This window comes from Corvus cornix, chromosome 7 (genome assembly GCF_000738735.6).
Source record: "Corvus cornix cornix isolate S_Up_H32 chromosome 7, ASM73873v5, whole genome shotgun sequence".
NCBI classification, from domain to species: domain Eukaryota; kingdom Metazoa; phylum Chordata; class Aves; order Passeriformes; family Corvidae; genus Corvus; species Corvus cornix.
Window position 1 is genome coordinate 13840000 of NC_046337.1, and position 21555 is coordinate 13861554.

At 40.3% G+C, this 21555-nt stretch overlaps 1 protein-coding gene across 1 annotated transcript in view; it reads left to right on the plus strand.

Annotated features, from left to right (window-relative positions):
- Positions 1 to 20266, plus strand: part of GYPC (glycophorin C (Gerbich blood group)) — a 28582-nt gene extending 8316 nt beyond the window's left edge. The window contains exons 2-3 of the mRNA XM_010406985.3: positions 17603 to 17653; positions 19864 to 20266. Of these exons, the coding sequence (XP_010405287.1) occupies positions 17603 to 17653; positions 19864 to 20060 (248 nt within the window). The 3' untranslated portion in view covers positions 20061 to 20266. The remainder of the gene's footprint in view (positions 1 to 17602; positions 17654 to 19863) is intronic.
- The last annotated feature ends 1289 nt before the right edge of the window (positions 20267 to 21555 follow it).

Genomic DNA, 21555 nt, shown 5'->3' on the forward strand with positions numbered 1-21555 from the left:
TGCTGTACAGGGGACAATTTGAACTTACTTCAAATCCAAGCCATTACCACAAGGGTAGTGATGCATGCTAACTTGGCATGGCGAGAGATGGAAAAGATGGTGTTGTTCAGCCCTCAAAAGAAGCTGGTTTTTTTTCAAAGCCTTGGTTATCTAAGTCTTTCCTCTGTTTCCAGGTCTCCAATTAATGTCTCCTTCCTACTTATGGTTAATAGCAAGCTTTCCTTTCACATCCTTTCCATTTCCTCTTGACAAAATACAGTCTTCATTGCAAAAGTGTATCCTTTTTATTTTGTTTAGTCTGTAAATTTATCAGGACAGAATGATCTCTCCTTCTATCTCCTTTCTAAACAAAAATCACCAAATAATTATTTGACACTTTGGTGCTCATGTGGCACTGACGACATCTGTCTTCTCAAGCTACCTCACCAAGTTGCTGATTCTGGACAGAGATTTCAGCCTCCTGAAGTATGAAGATATAATTCAAAAAACAACCTTCAGTATGACATCAACTGGTAATGCATATCAAGCTGAAAGGATTTAGGGGTTTCTCCTTGAAAATATTTTTCCCCTAAACACATTTTTTTGTATTCTCTGAGATAGTCTCTGGACTGTGGAGATCAAAGCAAGCTGGAAATCCAGCAGAGTTTTTAAGTGCATTAAAGGTACAGTGTTTCAAAGCCACATGCCTGAACATTTAAGCACCATGGAAGAAATGGAGTAGCAGGTGGTAATACATGTAAACATGATTGTTATAATCTTAATACTTTACAATTTGTCAAAGCCTAACTGTGTGACAAAAAGCCAAAACAAAGGATGCTGTGTGCACATGCAGACACACAGGAGAGCATAAAACCCAAGGACACCAGCCAGCTTTGGGTTTTCCCTTTCAGCCACATTTTTGATCTTGTAAGTCATTTACAGTAATAAGGATGTGGATTTACCAGACTTATGTGGAACCTGGCAAATCTGAGCGTGGAGTGAGTGCTTCTTGGGAGATTTGAATACAGAAACATAATTCTCTGCTGCACTTCTTTTTTGCAGAGGTAAAGAGTATAAAATGCCATCCACCATAGAGCAGTGGCATATTGTGAATGTCTGTGTATTGTGAATATATAGAGAGAGACACAGTCTATAATGTTCCTCACTTAGCAACTGAGACATTATAGAAATATTTTCAGATGCTTTCACAGAGCCAAAGTGAGACAAAATGAGACTACTTTTCTTTTTATTACTCCTAAAGAAATGAGAAAATATCAAAAAAGGGTGCCCGCCAGATCCAACCCCTTTCCTACCATAAATTTTGGTACATGTTTTCTGTACAGCTGTAGCTGTAAACAGAAGGCTTCATCACCTGAGATCACCTGAGGTCCTGGCCTGTAAACAAATAGTCAACCATTTCTGTGTCCTTCCCGTTTCTGCATTTTCTTGGGAAATGCCTTCCTTACTGCAAGCTGCCATTACAGTGCTGAAATCAGTGTTGTTGAGGTCCTTGTACCCTGGAACTTGAGATTGCTCATATTGATTTTATTGGACTTTGTATCAGAATTTGCTGATTTCAGACCATAAGTTTTTAATACTGCTCTGCTTCAAATGCCTTGGTTTAGTTCACAGCAGCCTCATCTACTATCAGCACAGATTTTAATGAAGGCAAAGTGATTTATCAATGGTAACTAGAACTCTTGTAGGAAACACTATTGAAAACAGGGGGTAGTGGGAAGCAAATAAAGATAAACTGATCCTGTATGCTCCTAAAGAAAACTTCCTGCTGATTCAAGGTTCTTGCACATTAAGAAAAGATGTGGCTCCTGAGCTCATTCTCCCTGTGGATTAATGATCCATAAGGGACTCTTTGTACCAAGGAGGAGTAAATCACCCCTCCTGCTTTTGGCAGGCAGGAACGTTACTGGGGAGATAAATGCTTTTACATTTCTCTGAACTTTGCTTTTGCTCCTGGGGTAAAAGATTTCCCCTTCTGGAATCCATTAAAATCTGTGAATCTCAGACAAAGACTCTTCTTCCTCCTCCCATGGTCTGTGTGATATGCTTAATCTCTACATCCTGGGGACATAACCATTTGTGAGCTGGAAACAGAGCATAAGCTGAGCCCTTCTTCTCTTGAGGTACCTCCTCTGGCTTCCTTTGCTTGCAATGAATGAAACCTTTCATTTCAGCGCCTCTGATTTGTGTCAGAAGATTTATGACTGACTGGAGCAACGATGGGGTGGCAGAGAGGGATGAAACTCTTTAAAATGTGACTTTGCTAAATAAGTAAAGATCAGCTTTAAACACAGGGGAGAAAGCAAGACGAGGTACAGCTGAATGACACTGTTTTAAAGAAAAAAATGCAGCCTGGACTTTTCGTCCCTATTCCTCTCCACGACATGCATTTCCTTTAAGGAAAAGGTCATGCCTTCTTTTCCAGGCTGCTACAAGCCTTCCCCAGACAGGAAGCATATCCTGTGTCCTGTTTTCTCCAGAGTCCAGTAGCAGAGCAGATGGGACCGTAAAACTTCCACGTTGCTGCTGCCACTCTGCTATTTTTAAGTGATCTGAGTACTAAATCTCTGGGTGAATCTTCCCCCCTCTCAACTGTGGTGCAGCCCCAGGGCCTTGCAGAGCTGGCAGCTGCTGGAGATGGCCAGAGGGAGAAATACAAGCTCCTCCCTTTGGAGGTCTGGATGGCTATTTTTGTCAGATATGAAACTGCAGCAGTCATTGGGGGGAGATGTGGGAGGGGGAAAAGCACATGTTCTGTATTTAAAGTTTGTATCTGTGATTTATTCTGGAAGAGAGGGGCATATTTTCCTCATTGAATGAGAAAAAGAGATTTGGAAACTGCAACATACAGCAAATGCCATTTTCCACCCAAGCAATTTCCTTCACAGCTCACACCTAAGAAGTTGTCAAACCCTAGGGGATCAACCCTCCCGAGTCACGCCCTGCTGCCTGCAGCACACAGCAATGTCCAGTACTTTTGGGTGGCTGAGGGAAGTCTGCAAGGGAAATACTGATAAATGTGGGTGTTCAGCTTTGCAATTGATTTTGTTTTCCACTATTTGGCACTTTAAGGCACCAGCTTGCTGTCTGTGGACATGAGCATCCATATTCCTAAGAGGATCACTTCCTCCCACTCCCCGCTCCACTGAAAATATCCTGGGTGAGAGGAGATGTAGCAAGAAATGCAAATTCTGTCCATTAACAGAAGCAAAGCCATGGCACACCAGCTGTGGCCAAGGGTCATATGTCTCTCCAGACTCCCACGGCCACACACATCTGTCTTTTCCATTCCCCAGCCTTGCTGCGATATTTCCAATCCATCTTCTAGATAATGGGATTTGGTACCGATTTTCCCCATGTTTCACTGCCATTGCACAATGAAGTGATGCTGTGGCATGACCAGAGCTGCCTGTGTGTCTCCCTTGGCCCTCACCAGCTGTTAGGTTACACAAGTATTAAGGCAAAGAGACTTTCTTTCCTGGGGACATTGCCACTTCTACCCACCTGCTACAGAATCCATGACAAATGATGGCCAGTGCAGGTTTGATCCTGATGGTGCTGGGTATTCTTGACTAACCAGGACTTAAAAGCTTTTTCATCTCTGCCCATGAAAGTGCTGCACTGAGCATGGAGCTGATGGTCTGTCTAACCCACTAGAGCCAGTAGCAGATGCTTAATGGAGAGTTAAAGCACAGGGCAACAATCAAGGGATCTGAGGAATGGGAAAGTTTTGAGCCAGAATTAGTAATTCAGTGTTTAAATGGTTGCCTTGGGGTATAAAAGCTTTTGCATTTACCAGAGTTTCTCATACGAAATACTTTAACCTCCTGCTCACATCGACTCAGCGCTTGGCAGGACTGAGCCTTGGCTGCCTCTCTTCTTGAGCGAGCTCTTTTAACTTCTAGCTGAAAGAATTCAACCTTTGAAGCTCAGCATTACTGAATGCACAGCTGGTGGCAGAGAGCAGGGAACTCCTCTGTCCAGTTCTCCCAGGTAACCCCAGTGCCTCCAGGGGCGTGTGACCATGACTTTATCATTTTGTCCCCTCCATCAGCCAGCTGTGCAGCAGCTGTCCACCCCAGCAACAATAAAGACTTTTGTCAGAAGCCAGCTGTGCAACGCAGCACAGTACAAAGGTGCTGGTAAGCCTAGCCCCTGTCTTGCAATGAAGCCAGGACAGGGAATATCTCTGCCACCCCTTCTTCCCTCCCCATTAAGTAGAGCTCCTACTTGTCAGGCAAAAATATACAGGGTAAGGTTTTAAAGAGTTAAAGCCAGATTGCTGTGTATGACCCTTCTTTATAGCGCATGTGCATCTCCTAGGGAGTGCTTCTTGCTGACTGTCTCCTAAAGGGACTCTCAAGGGCAGACAAGCTAGAAAGACAAGCTTTAAAGCTCCTGCCTGTGTGTTTAACACTCGTGGGTGTAGCAGGGCCACAGGGAAAGAAAACCATGTCTCACGAAAGTAGCCTACTGGGTTTGGAAAGGCAGACATTCAGGTCTTGTGGAAGAAGGAATTAAATTGACAGAGAAGCCCTGTAAAGCTCGGGTCCTGTGGCCTGTTTTATCCAGTTAAGTTTTCTCTTTCACCTATACGGACAGAACCAAAAAAATGCAAAAAGGAAGTGGGCTTTACTCCTCTCTGTCTTGTAACAGACACATATTTGTGTCCAAGCCTTGCCATGGCATGAAGTACAGCACAGCTCTCCCTGAAATAAACTGCAGCTCACATATATCTCAGGGTGGAACTTGGCTCTTAAACAAAATTTAATGGGAGTCTGCTCTGGCTGAACTCTACTTATGACTTCATATTTTCCAGGGCTGTGCTACTGCTGTTGGCTTGTTCATTTTTCTTTCTTTCTTTTTTTTTCATTCTCTTTATACTAATAGGTGTTTCAGTGGGATAACTTGACCTTATGAGACTGTTCCAAAGCATACTTCTCTGGAGGCAGTGGTAAATGGGTTTGATACATTATGAACATTCTTTTGAGAAGTTTGCAGGCTCTCTCATGACTGCTTGAGAAGGCAGACTTTTGCAACCTGCTAGGGAGCATCAACTGGTGAATTAAACTGGGAAGTTAGAAAGCAGAGAAGGTGGGCAGAGGCTATATATTATGTTCCTGGCTTGATTCTATCATATTTCTCATACTCATAAAATGGAGTTTTCAAAACTTTCACCATTGGCCCGACTGAGCAGGCGGAATGTGTGAGAGAACCAATTTCGAAGGAAGCAGAAGCAGTTTCGCAGTGAGAGCCTTTGCAAATTCCACTTGTCTGTGAACCACTTGGTGTTCCACTCTGTGTGTTGGGACAGTGCCCTGCTTTGAGCCAGCAGGGCCAGCAGTGACTGCTGCTGCTTGGCCTCAGAGTCCTGTCACTGCTGATGCAGCTGTGGAAGAGCAGCACCCCTGAAGGAAGGATGGCACAGCTCTGCCCTAGGGTCCTGATTTTGACAGCTGAGAGAGGCACCTGACTTCTTAGTGCATTCCAATATAACCTCACACAGGGAATACTAAGCCCAACTTTTTCCATGGCCTTCTAGAGCTACTGTAGTTCAAAGGAGTCACTAGACTGTGAATGTCTGGAGTTCTCTGCTCTGCTCAGAGCAGTCCAGAAAGGAAGTCTCCAGCTTTAACCAGCTGCTTTTCTCTTGCTTTTCTTCTGGGGAACTTGTTTTTCCTGCATGTAGGTTTATGATGTATTTCAGCCACCCAAAAGAGCATTCCTGCTTTTTGCCCTCTCTGTCTGCACCTAGCAAACCTCTCCCTGTTAATGGATCAACTGACAGTCTGACTACAGGCTGACTTGGATCAATTTGCCAATAAGTAAATAGCCCTCTAAAGCAAACAGTAAATATGAGTAAATAAGTAAATATTAAATGGGGGAAGGGGCTTTCCTTTTGGTGAGCTGGTTTTCTGCTGGATCAGCTTGGAAGGAAAATGTTTAGGAACAAGAATGCCCTTTGCTGCAGGAATGTAGCAGCCAACTCAAATCACAACAATTCACTGTCAACTTTCCTGCATGGATATTTCATACACTTAAGAGCAGCCCAAAGGCTTTACAGTAAGTGAAAAATATGTTGGTCAGAGAAGTACCATAGCAAGCATTTGTTGCTATTGAAAACTACTAGACCATATTTCTTTGCTTAATGACACACATTAATCCTCCATTGAAATTTCCAGGGCTGTCCAAGCTGAATCTGGCTTTAAAGGTATAAAATACAGTCCAAACTATAACAATGTAGCATTCTGAACAAAAAAAGGAGCTGGAAAAAAGTACCAGCAATGTTCCTTTGTTTTTTTCTTTTGCTGTTTAAACCGCTAAGGATGTCATCTACAAGCTTTGAAATGGTTTCCAAAATGTGGCATTTTTTAAATTGGTGACCAAAATATAAATATTATCCAAGTACCCACTGCTACTTCTGTTTTCAGTCCAGTTTCCTAATGAAATGAGTCTTATGTGTTCCTGCTGTCTATCTGTCTGCTTAATCATCTGTTCATCCATCTGCCACTTCTCATCAAGAACTTTTGGATCCACTGACCAGTTTCAACCAGATTTGAAAGAGAAACAAAAGCCTTGGAAATTATTATAATTTTCTAGGTTGCATGAAAGTCAACACTGTCTACAGAGAGCCATTCTAGTGAACAGTAACACAAAAAGGACTCCTTATTAGAAGATTAAACTAAGTTCTTTGCTACTTAGGAATGTAGTAGCATCAAGTTTTGGCAGTATAAATTTCCTTCCATAGACGTGACTCCAGCTTAACAGGCAAAACACAGAGAGCAAGACACCATCTAAACACCTACAGGAGACATCAAGCCCCTCTGACCAGGGCATGTTCAAAGCTCTTCAAAAAAAAAAAGGTCTCACTACCTCATAGCAAGGTTAAGCCCTCAGAACAAGCTTTGGAAAGGGATGGTTAAGCAGTGCTAACAATAAGGTTTGGGATTTATTCTCCCTAATTATAGACTCTAGAAATCTAGGCTTCTTTAAGCTATTGTAAGTTTGCTTATTAGTTTATGGGAAGGAAATTCCCACACCAGACCAGGATTCACCACACTGTGTGGAGGCTGAATAGATCTTCTTGCAAGAGGGCATGTCAGAACAGAACAGAACAGAATAGCTCCAGTTGGAAGAGACACACAGCTATCATCTCGGCCAGCTGCCTATTAGTATCCTCCTGCAGCACCTGTGGAGACAGCTGAGATCATACAGACTCCTTCCCAGCAGTCAAACATCTCGTCAGGCTGGTTATTAGCCTCCCACCTACATGGTACTTGACATTCGTGTTGCATTAGGAGAGAGGAACATTAGCAATAAACTGTTAATGAATCTCACAACAATATAAGTCTGCACTGAAAAACATTCAGTATATGGCTTCATTGCAGGTCTTCTCATGCTTAGCTCTGTTAATGTGTTCAATATGCTATTTTTCAAATAATGCCAGACAATTGTCCAAAAATAATACACAAATGATCCTTTTTTCCTTTTTTCCCCAACAATTATTGCACAATCTGTCTGGAATTGCTCAGATGAGTGATAGATGGTAAAGAAGTTTTGCTAAAATTCCTCAACTCTGTTCAGACAGCTTGGACTGATACGTAAGTGCTTTTCAGATAATAAAGTAGCCTTTGTCTTTAGAGCAAATATGCAAAAGAAATCTGCATATTCATTAAAGAAACCTTGGGAAATAAGAAATGTTGTTGCCCTGAGCTACTATTTGCCTTGCAAGTTTCTAAGGTGTTCCAATATGTTTTATTTTCTTTGTTTAATATGCTCAATATTCAAAGCATTTGGAAGATTGTTTCCACTACCGATATCTCCATTAATAATATTAATCTCATCTGTGCTCCAGGAAAGATCTCTGTGTCCCTGAAGAGCATATGCTAAACATCCTGACATTTCCACTTGCAACACACAGTAGACAGTGCCTTAGGCAAGCACTGGTGTATGAGCTGGATGGAGCTGAATACAATTCATATCAAATAAGCCAGGAGACAGAGCACAGAGGACTACCATGTCCAAGAATTATCCACCTGTTGGACTGCTTTGCAACAAAATATTGACAGTGGGAATGAACATAAAGGAAGAACCCTGCCCATGTTGGGAAAATTATTACACTTTTTTAAGGACAGGAGCGTGTTGCTACATTCTTTGAACTCTTACAATAATATCAGGCTTTCACCAGTTTCCAGGTGATTTCTAGGTGACATCACTTGTACTTTGATCATATCATCTCTAGTTTAAGCACAAGGTCAAGCTTTTTCATCTCAATGAGAAATAGGCATTTGTCAGCCTCAATAGAATAATGGCCGTGTTTCTATCTCAGCATGTCGGTGTTCATTAAAATGAGTTTTCTGCCAGCAACAGAGCCAGTGAAACACTCTTGCTTTTGGATCTGTGTCTCTGGCCCCTAAATCCCACCCCCAGCATACGGAGGCTCCCTCCCTCAGTGGCTCCCCATGGGGAGGGGGAGCTGCAGGTCCTCTGGATCTCTGTGCCTGATGACTGGAAAGCTTGTGGTTACCAGAGAACTGACTCTAAACAGAGCCTAAAAATGCTGAGTCCTCACTGCCTTTCCTTCAGTGCTCTGCTACTCTGGTCTCCTTTTCCTCTCCAGTCTGCAGTTTTCGTGAAAATTGAAGCAGTCCTTATCTTTGCCTGCTTTTCCTTTAAAAACAGTTGGAGCTGAATAATGGAGTCGAAACTTGTGAAGGATAAAAGGACAGTCAGGCAGACAGCAGGAACAGAGAAAATCAGTGCAAAAATACTGTTGAATGTATTTGATTAAAGTGTTTCAAATTCTAATAGTTCTGACTGTCTTAGTTAAGAGGACTAATTTTAACTAATGTTTGTCTTAGTGCCAAATCCATAAATGCTTAGTGCCATGTCCATAAAAGAGGGTATCTTTCAAATGTAAACCAAAACCTAATCTTTAGGGGTTATTAAGGTCATAAAATCAAGCACAACAACATTAAGAAACAGAGATCACCTTATCCTCTTATGACACGGTCAAAAGGCTTGAGAGGCAGGTCTGAGGGTGGTAGACCTGTTAGGTACAAATTAAAAGCTTGTCTTGGTAAATAATTACAAGCAGTTTAGCAGTTAAGTTGTCTTACTGCTTCATATAACCACTTACACAAGGGATTGGGAAGGAATAATCACATACTCCAAGATCTCTTGGCCTCTGACTTTTCACTTAAAGGTTCTGACTCAAATTTTTATGGTTATGTTTTCAACATAAAAGGTTTAGATCAGTGGGGTATGCTGCTTTCATTAGCTGTTTCTAAGAATTATAAGAGAAATATCGGTTACAGGTTGTCAGATGGGCTTTCACTGTGTCCATAGTCAGCAGCTTTGACTACCTATGGTCATCTGCAACACTTGCAATGATTAATCAATTAAGCCAGCAACTAGTGTCTGTTCAGCTTTAACCTCAGTAAAGGAGCAAATGGCTGTTTGTTCCCATTTTCACTCAACAAAAATGAGTAGAACTTAAAAACTGTTGACTTTGGAGGAAAGTCAGTTAGAAATTAGCAAGAATCGTCAGATTCACTGGATATTTAGTGTTTCTTTCAAAACCTTCCCAATTATAAAGCCCTTAAAAGGAGTCCTCTGTTCTGATGAAGAGGGAAGAGGTGGGAGGAGGAGAAGACAAAGGCAGGAAAATGTCCTGATTGTGGACTGTATGCTCAAGATTGATTCATACTCCATTTGTCACTCCTTCCTTAATGAAACAATTCCAGGTCAATTTATCTTCCCCAGGAAGATGTTGTACATGGGCTGGCTCCGAGGAAAAATGTAAATGATGGCCTGGTTACATTAACCTATTTCCATGGGAAAGTAAGGAAATTTTGCAGTGATATAACTATATACCTGAAGCAGAAAAAACAGGACACAAATTCCAAATTGCCAAATGAAGCATTTTTTTAATAGATTAGACCTTCTTCCAGGTCTTCACACTTCATGCACCTTTGTGTGATAAGGAGGCGACATTTGCTCTTCAGACATTGAGCATCTTTCCCATAGGAGCATGGCAAAAAAACAGTCACCATGCGCAAGCAGCAGAGTGCTTCACAGGGTGGTCCTTGGTAGCTCCCACATCCCATCTCTAAAGATGATTTCTACAGCATTCTCTTGTGAGCTTCACTGCCTGCTTGCCAAGGGGCTCCTGTACCAGGGAGGCGGCTCCTCTGCCAGAGGGGCAGCTCCTTTCTCTGTCTGCTCTCTGCTCTGAGCTTCTTCTGCCAGCCCTGAAACATTCTCACCCTTCCTGCTGCAATAAGCAGAGACAGAACTGTCTAAATTTCTCTTCCAATTTTTTACTGTATGTATACATCCTTGTGAGTACACGGGACACATTAAAGTCTGTTACCAGAGGGCACGTGGGCTGACAAAAAGCTGTCTCTCAAGTACTGTGCTGAATGGGAGCTTTAAGGTTGTAACATTTATAGTACACCTAAGGGGGAATTGCCATTGTAATGCTCTTACAGGATGCCCTTAATTGCCATCAGAATTGGTGGTAGGTATTCAGAAACCCTGAGGAAAGGAGCTAAAGTCTCCAGTAACTTCAAACCAAAAAAAAAAAAAAAAAAAAAAAGTATGTGGTTCAAACTGTTCAAACTGAAAGGGGAATTTGAGGAAGCTGTCAGTTCTTTCAGGGGATAAACGGAAAAGTTAGTTTAAAAAGAAAAATGTGGGGGTTTTTAGTTTATATAACTTTGTAAAACAAAACTTGCTTCTGTTTTTAAATTCGATATGTGGCTTTTATTTCAAAATATAGAATATCTGTTCACTTTTAAAAAATCTTTACTTTTTTTTAACCTAAAATAGTTTCCCAAATTTCATTAATATTTTCTTCTTTCCCCTCTTATCATTAAGGGATATAATATGATTACTTTTTGACAAAATGACTTTTAGTGTATCTCTCCATCTCTGATTTTCCCCAAGACCCAGCGCAATTCAGCTTCGCAAAAGAAAGAACACTGTGCAAGTGAAGCCATTGCTTCCACAAACATTATAAAACATATTTTCTCTTATTTACTTCATCACATTCTAGAATGGTGAAAAAATATTTTGCTAACACTGTGTACCAGAATCAAATGAGAACTTCTAAAATTATGTGACAATCCTAACCTAATTAAACTAATTTGATAATTGCTTTTTGTCCATACTATATTACAAAGTGTCAAAAATCTTAAACAGACCTTTATTTGAATTAAACTGTATACTTTGTCTGCTTAGAATTAATGACGAAGTACTTGTTAGCTGGGATAGCAAGAGAATTGGGCCCAGAGCATTTTATTTTGTAGATAGTTTTAATCTGCATGATGTAACTTACATTTGGAACACATCTTATTTACTTGCTCAAAAGATCATGTGATTGTTGTTGTTATATGACACCATTACTGTCCTTATAATAATTTAGTATACAAGTGGCAGCCAAATTATTCTGTCTCTTTTCCAGATTGACAGATGAGAAACTGTTCCTTAATTTTAAAAGAACAGCCTTGATGTGTTTCATAGTCTAATGAGAGATGACGATGACTTTTTCAGCCAAATATGTCAAATTGATGGGTTCAGGCTGATGACCCTTCGGGATAAAAGATGCCAGCTCTAGCAGGGCACTGCACACTTACTAGAAAATATTAAAATAGGTAATGACTTTTTTTTAATTCAGAAAGGCCTCACTGTGATGCATCTGATATTGTAACGGGCCAGAGAGCAGCTTGAGCAATTAGCATATTTCTAACATGAAGTTTTCAGAAGTTGGTTCAGCTCATTTTTACAGATGCAGCTGCAGTGAACCAGTTCTAACTATAGCTTGTAAATTAAATCAGTGTGCTAAGGTTAATAGATTAATGATTTTCTCATGAATGCAGTGTGTTGGCAAGGCACAAATATAAACCAAAGGGCAAGGAGGACATACCACTGTTGCATAAACAATGGCGGTGTTAAGATTTCATTAGTTCTTCTATACTAAATGTGTGGTAAGAAAAGTCTTGCTTCAGTAAAGACAACACAGACACATTAGGACCTGCTTTTCCAGTCAAGAGGAACAATGACTGCAGAAGAGCATAAAAAGAACAAAAAGAGCCCCTGGGAAAGGAACAGTTATGATAAATACATTTTTATATACAGAATATTAAAAAAAAATTAAAATTGCAGTAATTATAGTAAAGGCTTTTAACAACTGCAAAAGCTTCCTGGTAGACTCCATATACTCCTCAGTGCTTTCAGAAGTTTATAACGTTTTACGGAACCCAATCAAATACCTTAGTATTATCTTGAGTGGAGGCAGTTAGAACCTCACCTAAGGTCTTTACATAAAAAGGCAGTCATCTTTTTAAATTACAGCTCTTTAAAAGTAAGGAAAGATTAGTATGGTATGTTGTGCTAGGCCAATTGATACAAGCCAAATAAAATGAAAGAACAATCAACACTGAGGCAAAACCTTCCTCTGAATTCCCTCTCTATCTGGCCTGAGTCATGAACTGGACATCATTCAGTTTGAACATCTCCCTTGTTTGATTCACTCCCTTGGGTGATTCTGCAAAGCACATCCGTGGATACACTGAGATAAGGTTGGGTTGTTCCTCATCTGGAAAGTACCACTAGCAGCAGCTTTTCACAAAGCGATTAGGTGAGCCGATTAAAGATGAAATCTTCCTGTGTGTTTCCTAGTCTGCTTGCCTAGGAAAGCCCTGAGAAGGAAATCACTGCCTTGAGGTGTTCAACCCACCATTCACATGGATCGAACGAATTTCAAGCACTTCTTATGCAATGAACGGTACATCAAGAGAGAAAATGGGTTGCCCAAAAAAGCACTTAAAGACCTACTTGAGTGTAATTTAGCAGCCAAGGCTTTGTCTGAGAGTGTAACCTTGCAGTCAGCAACGGACCATTGTGTAAGAGGTGGCTGGGGTTGCTAAGAATCAAAAGCACAAGCTTGTGGGTAGGAAAATCCTGAAAGACACGAGCAGGAGCAGTGCTGCCTAACTGCTGTCGAGTGGCTTTGAAACCTGTGCTGTCAGAGCTGCTTACCACACACCGATATCTGTATACTCACCCAGTCTGACAAACTCCAAAATGCAGGATCACCCACAGCTCCGTGGGAATCATGGCAATGTGAGTTGCAATCTCAGGCTTTTCCTTCTCTGCTCAACACTACCAGCTTTAGTCTGGAACTTTATCTTAGGAAATTGGAGAGGCCTTGAGAAGTTTGGGGTAAGGTCTATGTTAAAGCATCAAATTGCCCTTGTGGAGTGAGCAGTAGGGATTTGGCAGTTCACAACCGTAGATTAGATCTATCCTGTAGGTGTGATTCCCATGCACTCCTGTCAAATGTGCCCAATGGGGATCCTTTTGCAGGTACAGTTTTCCTTTCATGCCTTTTCCGTGTGTAAATCCATAGCAATCAAACATGTAGGTGCTTAAATTGTCAACTAAGAGTGCTGACTGCAGAACCACCAAGAGTAAAAATACTGGACTTGTCTTCTGGAAACTAATTTAGCAGACAAAAATGATGCCTGAAAATTAGAAAGTTTGATGCTTTCTACAAGTTTCTCCCATCTGCCTCTGATAGTAACCACAGAATCACTTAAAGGTATTGTTTTCTGCAAGTAGCAAGATCTAAACTCTGAGCCTTCTATGCTGAATGGGAGAAAGTATTTGGGGAATTAATATGCCCCTTCCCACCATCATGTAAGTTGAACAGCTTGTCAGTTGGAATGCCTTAACATGGTTTGGCTTCTAAAGTAACTCACTGATAGGTCTTGCATCTTTATCAGGACTCTCCATAATACTTTGTGTTTTCCTTAAAGACCTGTTTTCTGGTGTCACAAAATCATGCCAAAACAGTTTCCACCTACAAAGTACATTTAGTCCTTGGTATTGTAAAGAAGGACTGGAAAGAACTACTTGAATGAAGCTCAGATACAAAAGAAAGTGTAAATTTAAAAAAAAATAAATTATTTTAAAGCCAGTGTCAGAATTCTGGGGCAGGAAGTGATTTATGGCTTTTAGTGGTTCAGATTTGCAATTTATAGAAGAAAAGGAACCATTACAGCTGTCAGAGAAGTGCACAGTAAAAGTAGGAGAGTGCTGAATCTCAAGCAAAGATTTTCAGTGCTGGACCTGCCTGCTTCAAACAAGTGTTCCTCAGTCAAAATGGAAAAGGATAGGTTAAAACTGGGGGGAGGGAAGGAACTACTAAAATTCATAAAAATCGAGTTTTATTGGAAAATAGCACCAGGAGGAGGAAGTTTAACAAATTTACCAACAAATTGAGCAGGAAAAAGTCACCACTGGCCATGTTAACACACAAACCAGTTGTACTGATTTGCCACCTGGGAAGCAAAAAGCTAGAGTATTTAAGCTTGCAGTATTTAAGTCAGGAATATTTCTGAGGCTTTCAGAGGCTGCTGCTTTCTCAGCAGGATGTGACTGATGAGGATGAGACAGGTAGCAATTGTCATTCTATTGCAAAAATCCCTTATCTGTAAGTTTATGAGCAAAATGGGAATTTGATGAATTTCAGGTCACGACACATTTCGCGTCATTCTGGCTTTTAGAAATATACTTTCCAACAACAGACAATTTGATTTGCATGTTCTATTCTTGATTTAGTCAACTCATTCTGATGGCCAGATATTTTATGAAAAACAAGTTTCCCCAAAATCTTTTGATTTCTGCGTGTCATGGTAACCAATGGCAGCATATAACAAGAATGTTTAAACACTTTCAGAACCAGACTGTAGCTGGACAAGGGCAAGTAAAACAGAGAGAGAAAGTTTTGCAAGGACAATTTAGCAACAGATAACACAAAATATGTCCTTGAAACAAAGGGAAACAATCAAAACAGGTGCAACAGCAGCTATTGAAACACAGACCTCTGAGCACTCTGCATGTGAAGAAGAGAAGAATGAAGAAGGTACAAGAAGGTCAAAGCCATTGCTGAGCTAAAAATTCCTTCAGTAAACTGGATGTCTTTTCTGCCTCAGAAAGTGAAGATTCAGTCCTACAGTAATGCACTGTATTTCTCATATAGACTGAGTTTAGAGAGGCCATGCTGATGTTCCTGGCCAAGCATGGATTCCCTTCTGGACAGCAACTGCTGTTTCAGTCCTGCTCAGGGAAGAGGGTCTCATTCCATCACACATGCCTTGCGTTTTCCTCAATATTTCAGGAAGGGTGACACTGTTTGAACCTCAAACAACCCCAACACTTTCGCACCTGCCTAGCACTGCTGTGCTATTGCCATGAATCACATAGCTATTTTTGGACAAAGGGAAATTTCAGAGACAGTGAAACAGGGATTAAGGGTGTCTCTGTGCTCTCCATCAACATTGCTCCTAAACTGATCTGGGGAGCAGACCTTGGAAATGTCTGGTCATTGGTGGTAGCTGCAATGTTCTGGCACTCTGACTGATGCAGCAAAAGGCTGCCTGGTAGGGCAGCAAGCCTGTTCTGTAGTCAAAAGAGAACACTCAATGGGGTAGTCAGGCCCTGGTGCTCCCAGTGAAATGGGGACTGTGGTGCGGGAAGCCACGTTATGGTGTCAGCTGGTTGCTGAAGGGCACAGCAGTGCCAGCTTAGCAGATCAGTGCCAGCTACACCATAGCTCAAGATGAGTCTGGCATTCTGTAGCAAACTTAGAAAGTACAGCATGGAAATGAAAACTTTTCTGACAATTGATGATACTGTATTCCACTATCAAAAAGCACTGTGATGGCAAGTACTAGAGATAAGACACCTGCTTGTAATCTGAATCTGAGAGGCACCTGGGAATCCCAGGTAAGAGCAGAGAGTTACTCATAAACGTTTATAATTAAAGGGATAATAATTTGATCTGGAATTAATGCTTGGCAGCAAGCTGTGTGGCTAGGGAAGCACTTTAGAATTCACACCTTCAAGTATTTGATTGCTGTAGAGGAGCCTGCTTTTCTGGCAAGCAGCATGTATTTGGTGTGTAAAGGAATACAGAGCATTTTGACCTTGAGGCAATTAATCTCTTCTGAGCATGTGGGTTTTGAATGGACGTAGACATAATTAGAGTTTTTAAATTACAGAAGGTGTGCTCAATCTTTCCATCAGTACATAGATGGAAGAAAATGCAGGAAGGATCTCTGGGGGAGAGAAAAGCGCTCCTACTTTCTAGAAAAAGCACCTCCCATGCTTGAGAATAAGTGGATCCTTTGAATCTCAGCTCTCCTCAGTTTGTTGCAAACTGATGTTAGAGACAGAGCAAGGAGAAAACTGCTGGTAGTGTTTTGTCCTTGAATCACATATACAGATATAGCAAAAGGTATCCCATGTATCAACCATAGTGCCACTGTTGAGTTTATAGAAGGATTTGGAGTTAGATTTTCACCTTTTCCAGAGAACTTTTCTATCTACTGCACTTACCAAAGGGAAATTAAAAAAAAAAGACCTCACATAAAGCTTTTTGTCTTATTCAAAAACCAGTGTCATTTAGAATTATATAAATAGTACAAAACTAAACAGAGAAAGGAGTGTCCTGTCATTATCCTAGCATAGAAAAACTCGAGGAGTTCATCACCCTCTCAGACATCTAGATAACGCAGGACTAGGTGAGCTGATACTACTGGCATGGAATAAGGAGCAGAAAACAATTCAGAATTGTATCCTGATCACCTAAGTGGAAGTTGGTGAAGAAATTCTTGTCTGTATGTGTTTACTTATATTTAAGGTCTATCTCAAACAATAAAGAGAGAAATATCCTCACTGGGTTTTGGGATGTTTTTTCATCTCCTCTTTAAAAAGCTTTGCCTATTCATTAGTTGTTTTGGGTATTCTTATTAAGTGCTATAATTAAGATCAAAGTGTAGTTCAAATTCTAGCTGCTCTTTCTTACAACATCTCAGACCAGTTTCTTACCTCACAAATAAACATGGTCAGGTACTTCTCTTTTACAGTTGATTGTAAAGGTTTTTTGGGTTTTTTTATAAATTATAATCTAACAAACAATGTTATTTGATTTATCAACACTGACTCCAGACTTACTCTAAGTGGACACTGTATTTTATGCCACACACGTGAGAGGCTTGCCTTGATTCCAAATGTAAGCTTAAAAGAAAACAAATGCTAAGAAGAAAAACAGGACATTGCATATAAATAAATACTAATTGAAATCAATACATACAGATTAATTTGCATCAAATCAAGATCCAGACCATACTCTGAAGAGCCATAAATGGGAAAATAAATAGACATCAACCTTTTTTTCCCAAAACTACCTCTCTGAGAGTAATCACAGTACCTAAATGCTCTTAATTTAATCATTCACTGGAGGATGTTACAGGTAAGTGCTCATAATAAACAGTAGGTGTTGCCCTGAGGGCCACGATAGTTTGCATAATGTGCTAGCTATTTATTTTCCAGTGTTATGGTGGCAGAAAACTGTTACAGTATGGCTAACTCTAATGTGAAGTTTCATAAATGTCTTTTGCTAACAAGAGATATTGATCAAGGTCTGAGTTTCACAGGTTAAAATAATACAGCACCGCCAGTACAGTCACTGCTGCTCTATATGATCCAATTCCTTTTTTATAATTAACTTTTGTATGTTCTATTCTATTTATAGATGGAGAAGTGGAGAGCCCCACAGCTGGAGCAGATGTGGCTGTTATTGGAGGTGAGTACCAGACGGTACTAAGCAGCACAATAAGAATTAAAACAGCAGGTTTGTTGATTTCTTGCATTTTGCAAATCCCCTACTTTGCTGACAAGACAACAGGAGCGGCACAATTAGAGTTAATTAGGCCAGTGGGAAATCTGCTCCCAGAGGGGCTATTGCAAGATAACGAGATGAGATAATGAGCATAAGCCATATACTGAGCAGTAACACCCCCATCCATTCCCCATTTCAGGACAAACAAATACCAAACAGTCCTGATTTCCTTCAGTATTCACTGGGTCAAGCGTCAGTACAGAACTGGTGTAGCACTTTTGATTTGAGCAATGTTAGCTTACACCAGCCGACTCTTTATTGTTACAGAATTCACCACACTATATTTCCTGGTGCTCCATTAAAGCTCTCTCATGCATTTAAACTAAATACAGTTGTCAGAATAAATGAGCAAAGCTATGTTCACGGAGTGAACCTGTCTTTTTATTTTTATTGTGTTTGTTCATTTCCATGCTAACACACTAATTTCAGTCATTCACAAGGGGCTACACCAATCATTAGTGCAAATTGGTGAGGTTCTGCTATATTTCCCTCAGGTCCCATCTCCTGTAACTTTAATTTCGGCTTTCTATGAACAAGTAGCAGGTAAATTGATTTGTACTTAGTCCCTTAAGCTTATTAATATTGTGCTACATCTAAAGCCTATTAGAGCCTCTTGTGTCAAGGGATAGCAGCAAGGTCCTAAAAATTGATGAAGCCCACACTGTAACCATGATATTATTTTAAATCTGGAGTTCTTTGTATAAGGAATTTCATTTCTGCTAGCAGTAACTTCACATTCCAGAACCAGACACCATGAAATCTGGGGGATAATGTTAAGGAGTATGTTTTAAGGCAGAGTTATAATCTTTATTTACTCGGCTAATATTCTGTCTATTCCTATGTTTTCACACCAGTAGGGTATCCCCACTCAGTTTACTGATACTGATAAATCTAAAGCTTTGAAGATACTCACTCTCGCCGCTTATCTTGACTATAAGATGCAGAGAAGAGATACTCTCTACCTTCCCCTCATTGCCTCTGCAGAGTAGCAGGCATTTCCAGAGAGCAATTCTGAGAAAATGTAGAGTTCACTTCTGGAAGACAAAAACAGACACGCTCTTCACAGACAGCAGAGGAAGCCCTAGGAATGTTCCATTCTAGTTCTTTTTATTGTGTGTTTCTTTAATGTTTGGTTTATTAATAAGAATATAGAATCACCTCAGTATCATGTACTTTTACAGAATCACAGCAAAAGCATTTATAAGCACATCCTGGATCCATGAAAAAAAACATGTTTAAAAATTACAAAAGTCATGCAACTTGAATGAACTTCAAAACAATTTATTTTCAGGATTTTTAAGTCAAAAATTTGAGCTGGGAGGAAAGGGTTAGAGTTTGTAGGTTTTTTAACAATGGACTTGTCATGGACTTGTCATTCCTTGGACTTGTCAGGACTTGTCTCTTTTATCGACTTCTACCTTTCACAGTAGAAAAGGATCTTGAATTTACTTTCTTTCACTAGGAGTGCTTCCATTCACCATTTGGTCCTATGCACACTGGGTTCATCCATAGAAATTTTTGTCCAGTCAACACATAGCTGGAAATTAGCCTTAGTGCAGGAGACAAGAAGGATCTACCCAGAATCCCTTCCTTCTGCTAGGTGTCACTTCCACATTCATTACAATCAGACTTTCTTAATTAGAGCACAGCATGAAATGGCAGCTTGAAAAGACAGAGCAGTTCCAGAGCCACACAGCTCCTGCTATTTGTTTAATGTCTTCTTGGAAATACTCTGCCCTGAACATTTCCTGAAATTGAGAACACTCGAGAAGGCAGGGTTGGGTTGCCTGCAACACCGGGTATATGTTACCAGAAGGAGGAAGGAAACCTATTGGTTTTCCTTTATGTTCTTTCTCTTCATTTTGCAGTGACCTTTTAGCTCCAATGTGTTCAATCAAACCAAGCCACTGATTTGAAAGAAAGCTAGTGAGAATTTGTCCTGTATTCCTGCAGTATCTATACCCTATCTTGGTTTTCCCAGTGTGTTCTGACTCTGGCCACTGCAACATGCAAACATCTTACAACACATGGGCTTTTCCCCACCGAGCGATTCAAGTCATGATGTCTGGCTGTGAGTTTATTACTGGTGATACATTTAAGTGGTCTCTTTCCAGGTGTGATTGCTGCCGTGGTATTCGTCCTCATTTGCCTGCTGGTGGTGATGGTCCGGTACATGTACAGGCACAAGGGCACCTACCACACCAACGAGGCCAAAGGAACTGAGTTTGCCGAAAGCGCAGATGCCGCTTTGAAAAATGACCCCGCTCTCCAGGAAGCAGTGGATGAGAGCAAAAAGGAATATTTCATCTGAGAGGCAAGGATTTCCATGGAGACTTCCCCAAGGGAATCAGTCAGAAATATAACATCAACAGAAGTACTAAGAGGTGGATAATATGAGGATACAGGCGAGCATCCTAATTGAAAAGTATCTCTTTACTTTTTTTTGTCACTGGGTTGTTTCTTTTCCTCTAGCAGTGAAGAACTAAATGCCAGATACTTGCCTGTTGATTTTATTAGCAACACAGCTGGTCACAGTTGAAATCAATATCAGATAAGAAACAAAATCTCAGTATGAGTGATACACCAAAACCAGATAAAGATAGCAAATGTCAAGCCTTGACATTTGGTGAAAATAGCAGATGCCAAATGAAAACATCCTCTTAGAGTTAATGATGCATCCTATTCTGATATGATGAAGAACTACCTGAAATTGAATTTCAAATGGTAACAGAACAAACATTAAACTAGATAAAGCTGATCTAGCTCAAAACAAAAATAAATCTATAGTCCAGATACACCCCATCCCCTTAAATGTGCATTTTTATTGGAACAGGGGAGTTTATTTTGTTTGTTTGGGGATTTACACTGGGATTTTTTTTTTTAATTTTTGAATTTTATATCTATAAAAAAATCAAAGACACTTCAAAGAAATAAAACTCTTGGAAAACATGGAAAAAGTAAGAATGAAGGATTTATTACTGACTTTCTCTGCATGGCAGCTTGAGAACTGCAAAACGCTGGAATTTACAATGTAGTATATAATAGCCAGTGGATGTACAAATATGATTCCAGTTAGTCAGCAGGTTCTTGGCACACATGCACAGATAGATATTAAAAGGTAAAGCATCCTGGTTTGAGCAGGCCCCTTGAAACAATGGAGCTCAGCTACATTTTTTCATGCAAGATATTTTTGCCTGAGTATTTATTTATTTATTTTGCATTTGAAAATCCTCTGAGTGCCCACCAGCAGGATTGTGGATTTTTGCAGGAAGAGGAATTCAGTTCTGGTGCAGATACCAATACATTATTCACAAATGCAACCATATGACTGTCACTATAAAGAAGCTTGTTCAGATTAACTGCATCCCTCTGGCTTTGTTTCTCACTCTGTAGGGCTTCTGTATATCATTTGCAGTGTGCTAGACCAGAGAATTACACTGACCATCAATGCTTTATTACAAATAAATAAATAAATAAATAGACAGATAGATTATTCATGGTGGGCTGCATGAAAAGATCTTATTCCTCACCTAAGAATCAACGGTGATGAGTTTCTTTACCCAGTAAGTTGGCTTCCTAAATGAAGCCCACAGTTTGCTCCAGAAATAGGATAATTGTTCTCTGCACCTGCTCATCCACAGCTGTCATGGTGCCCTGGACTACTGAAAATAGAGGTGGAGAAATACAAGATAACAAATAAGATACTGATGAGCTCTGCTCAACTTGATGTATTTTTTCCTGTGCTTTGATCTATATATGTGTGTACATATATATAAAGTCATCTACAGCTGCGCTTTGAAGACACT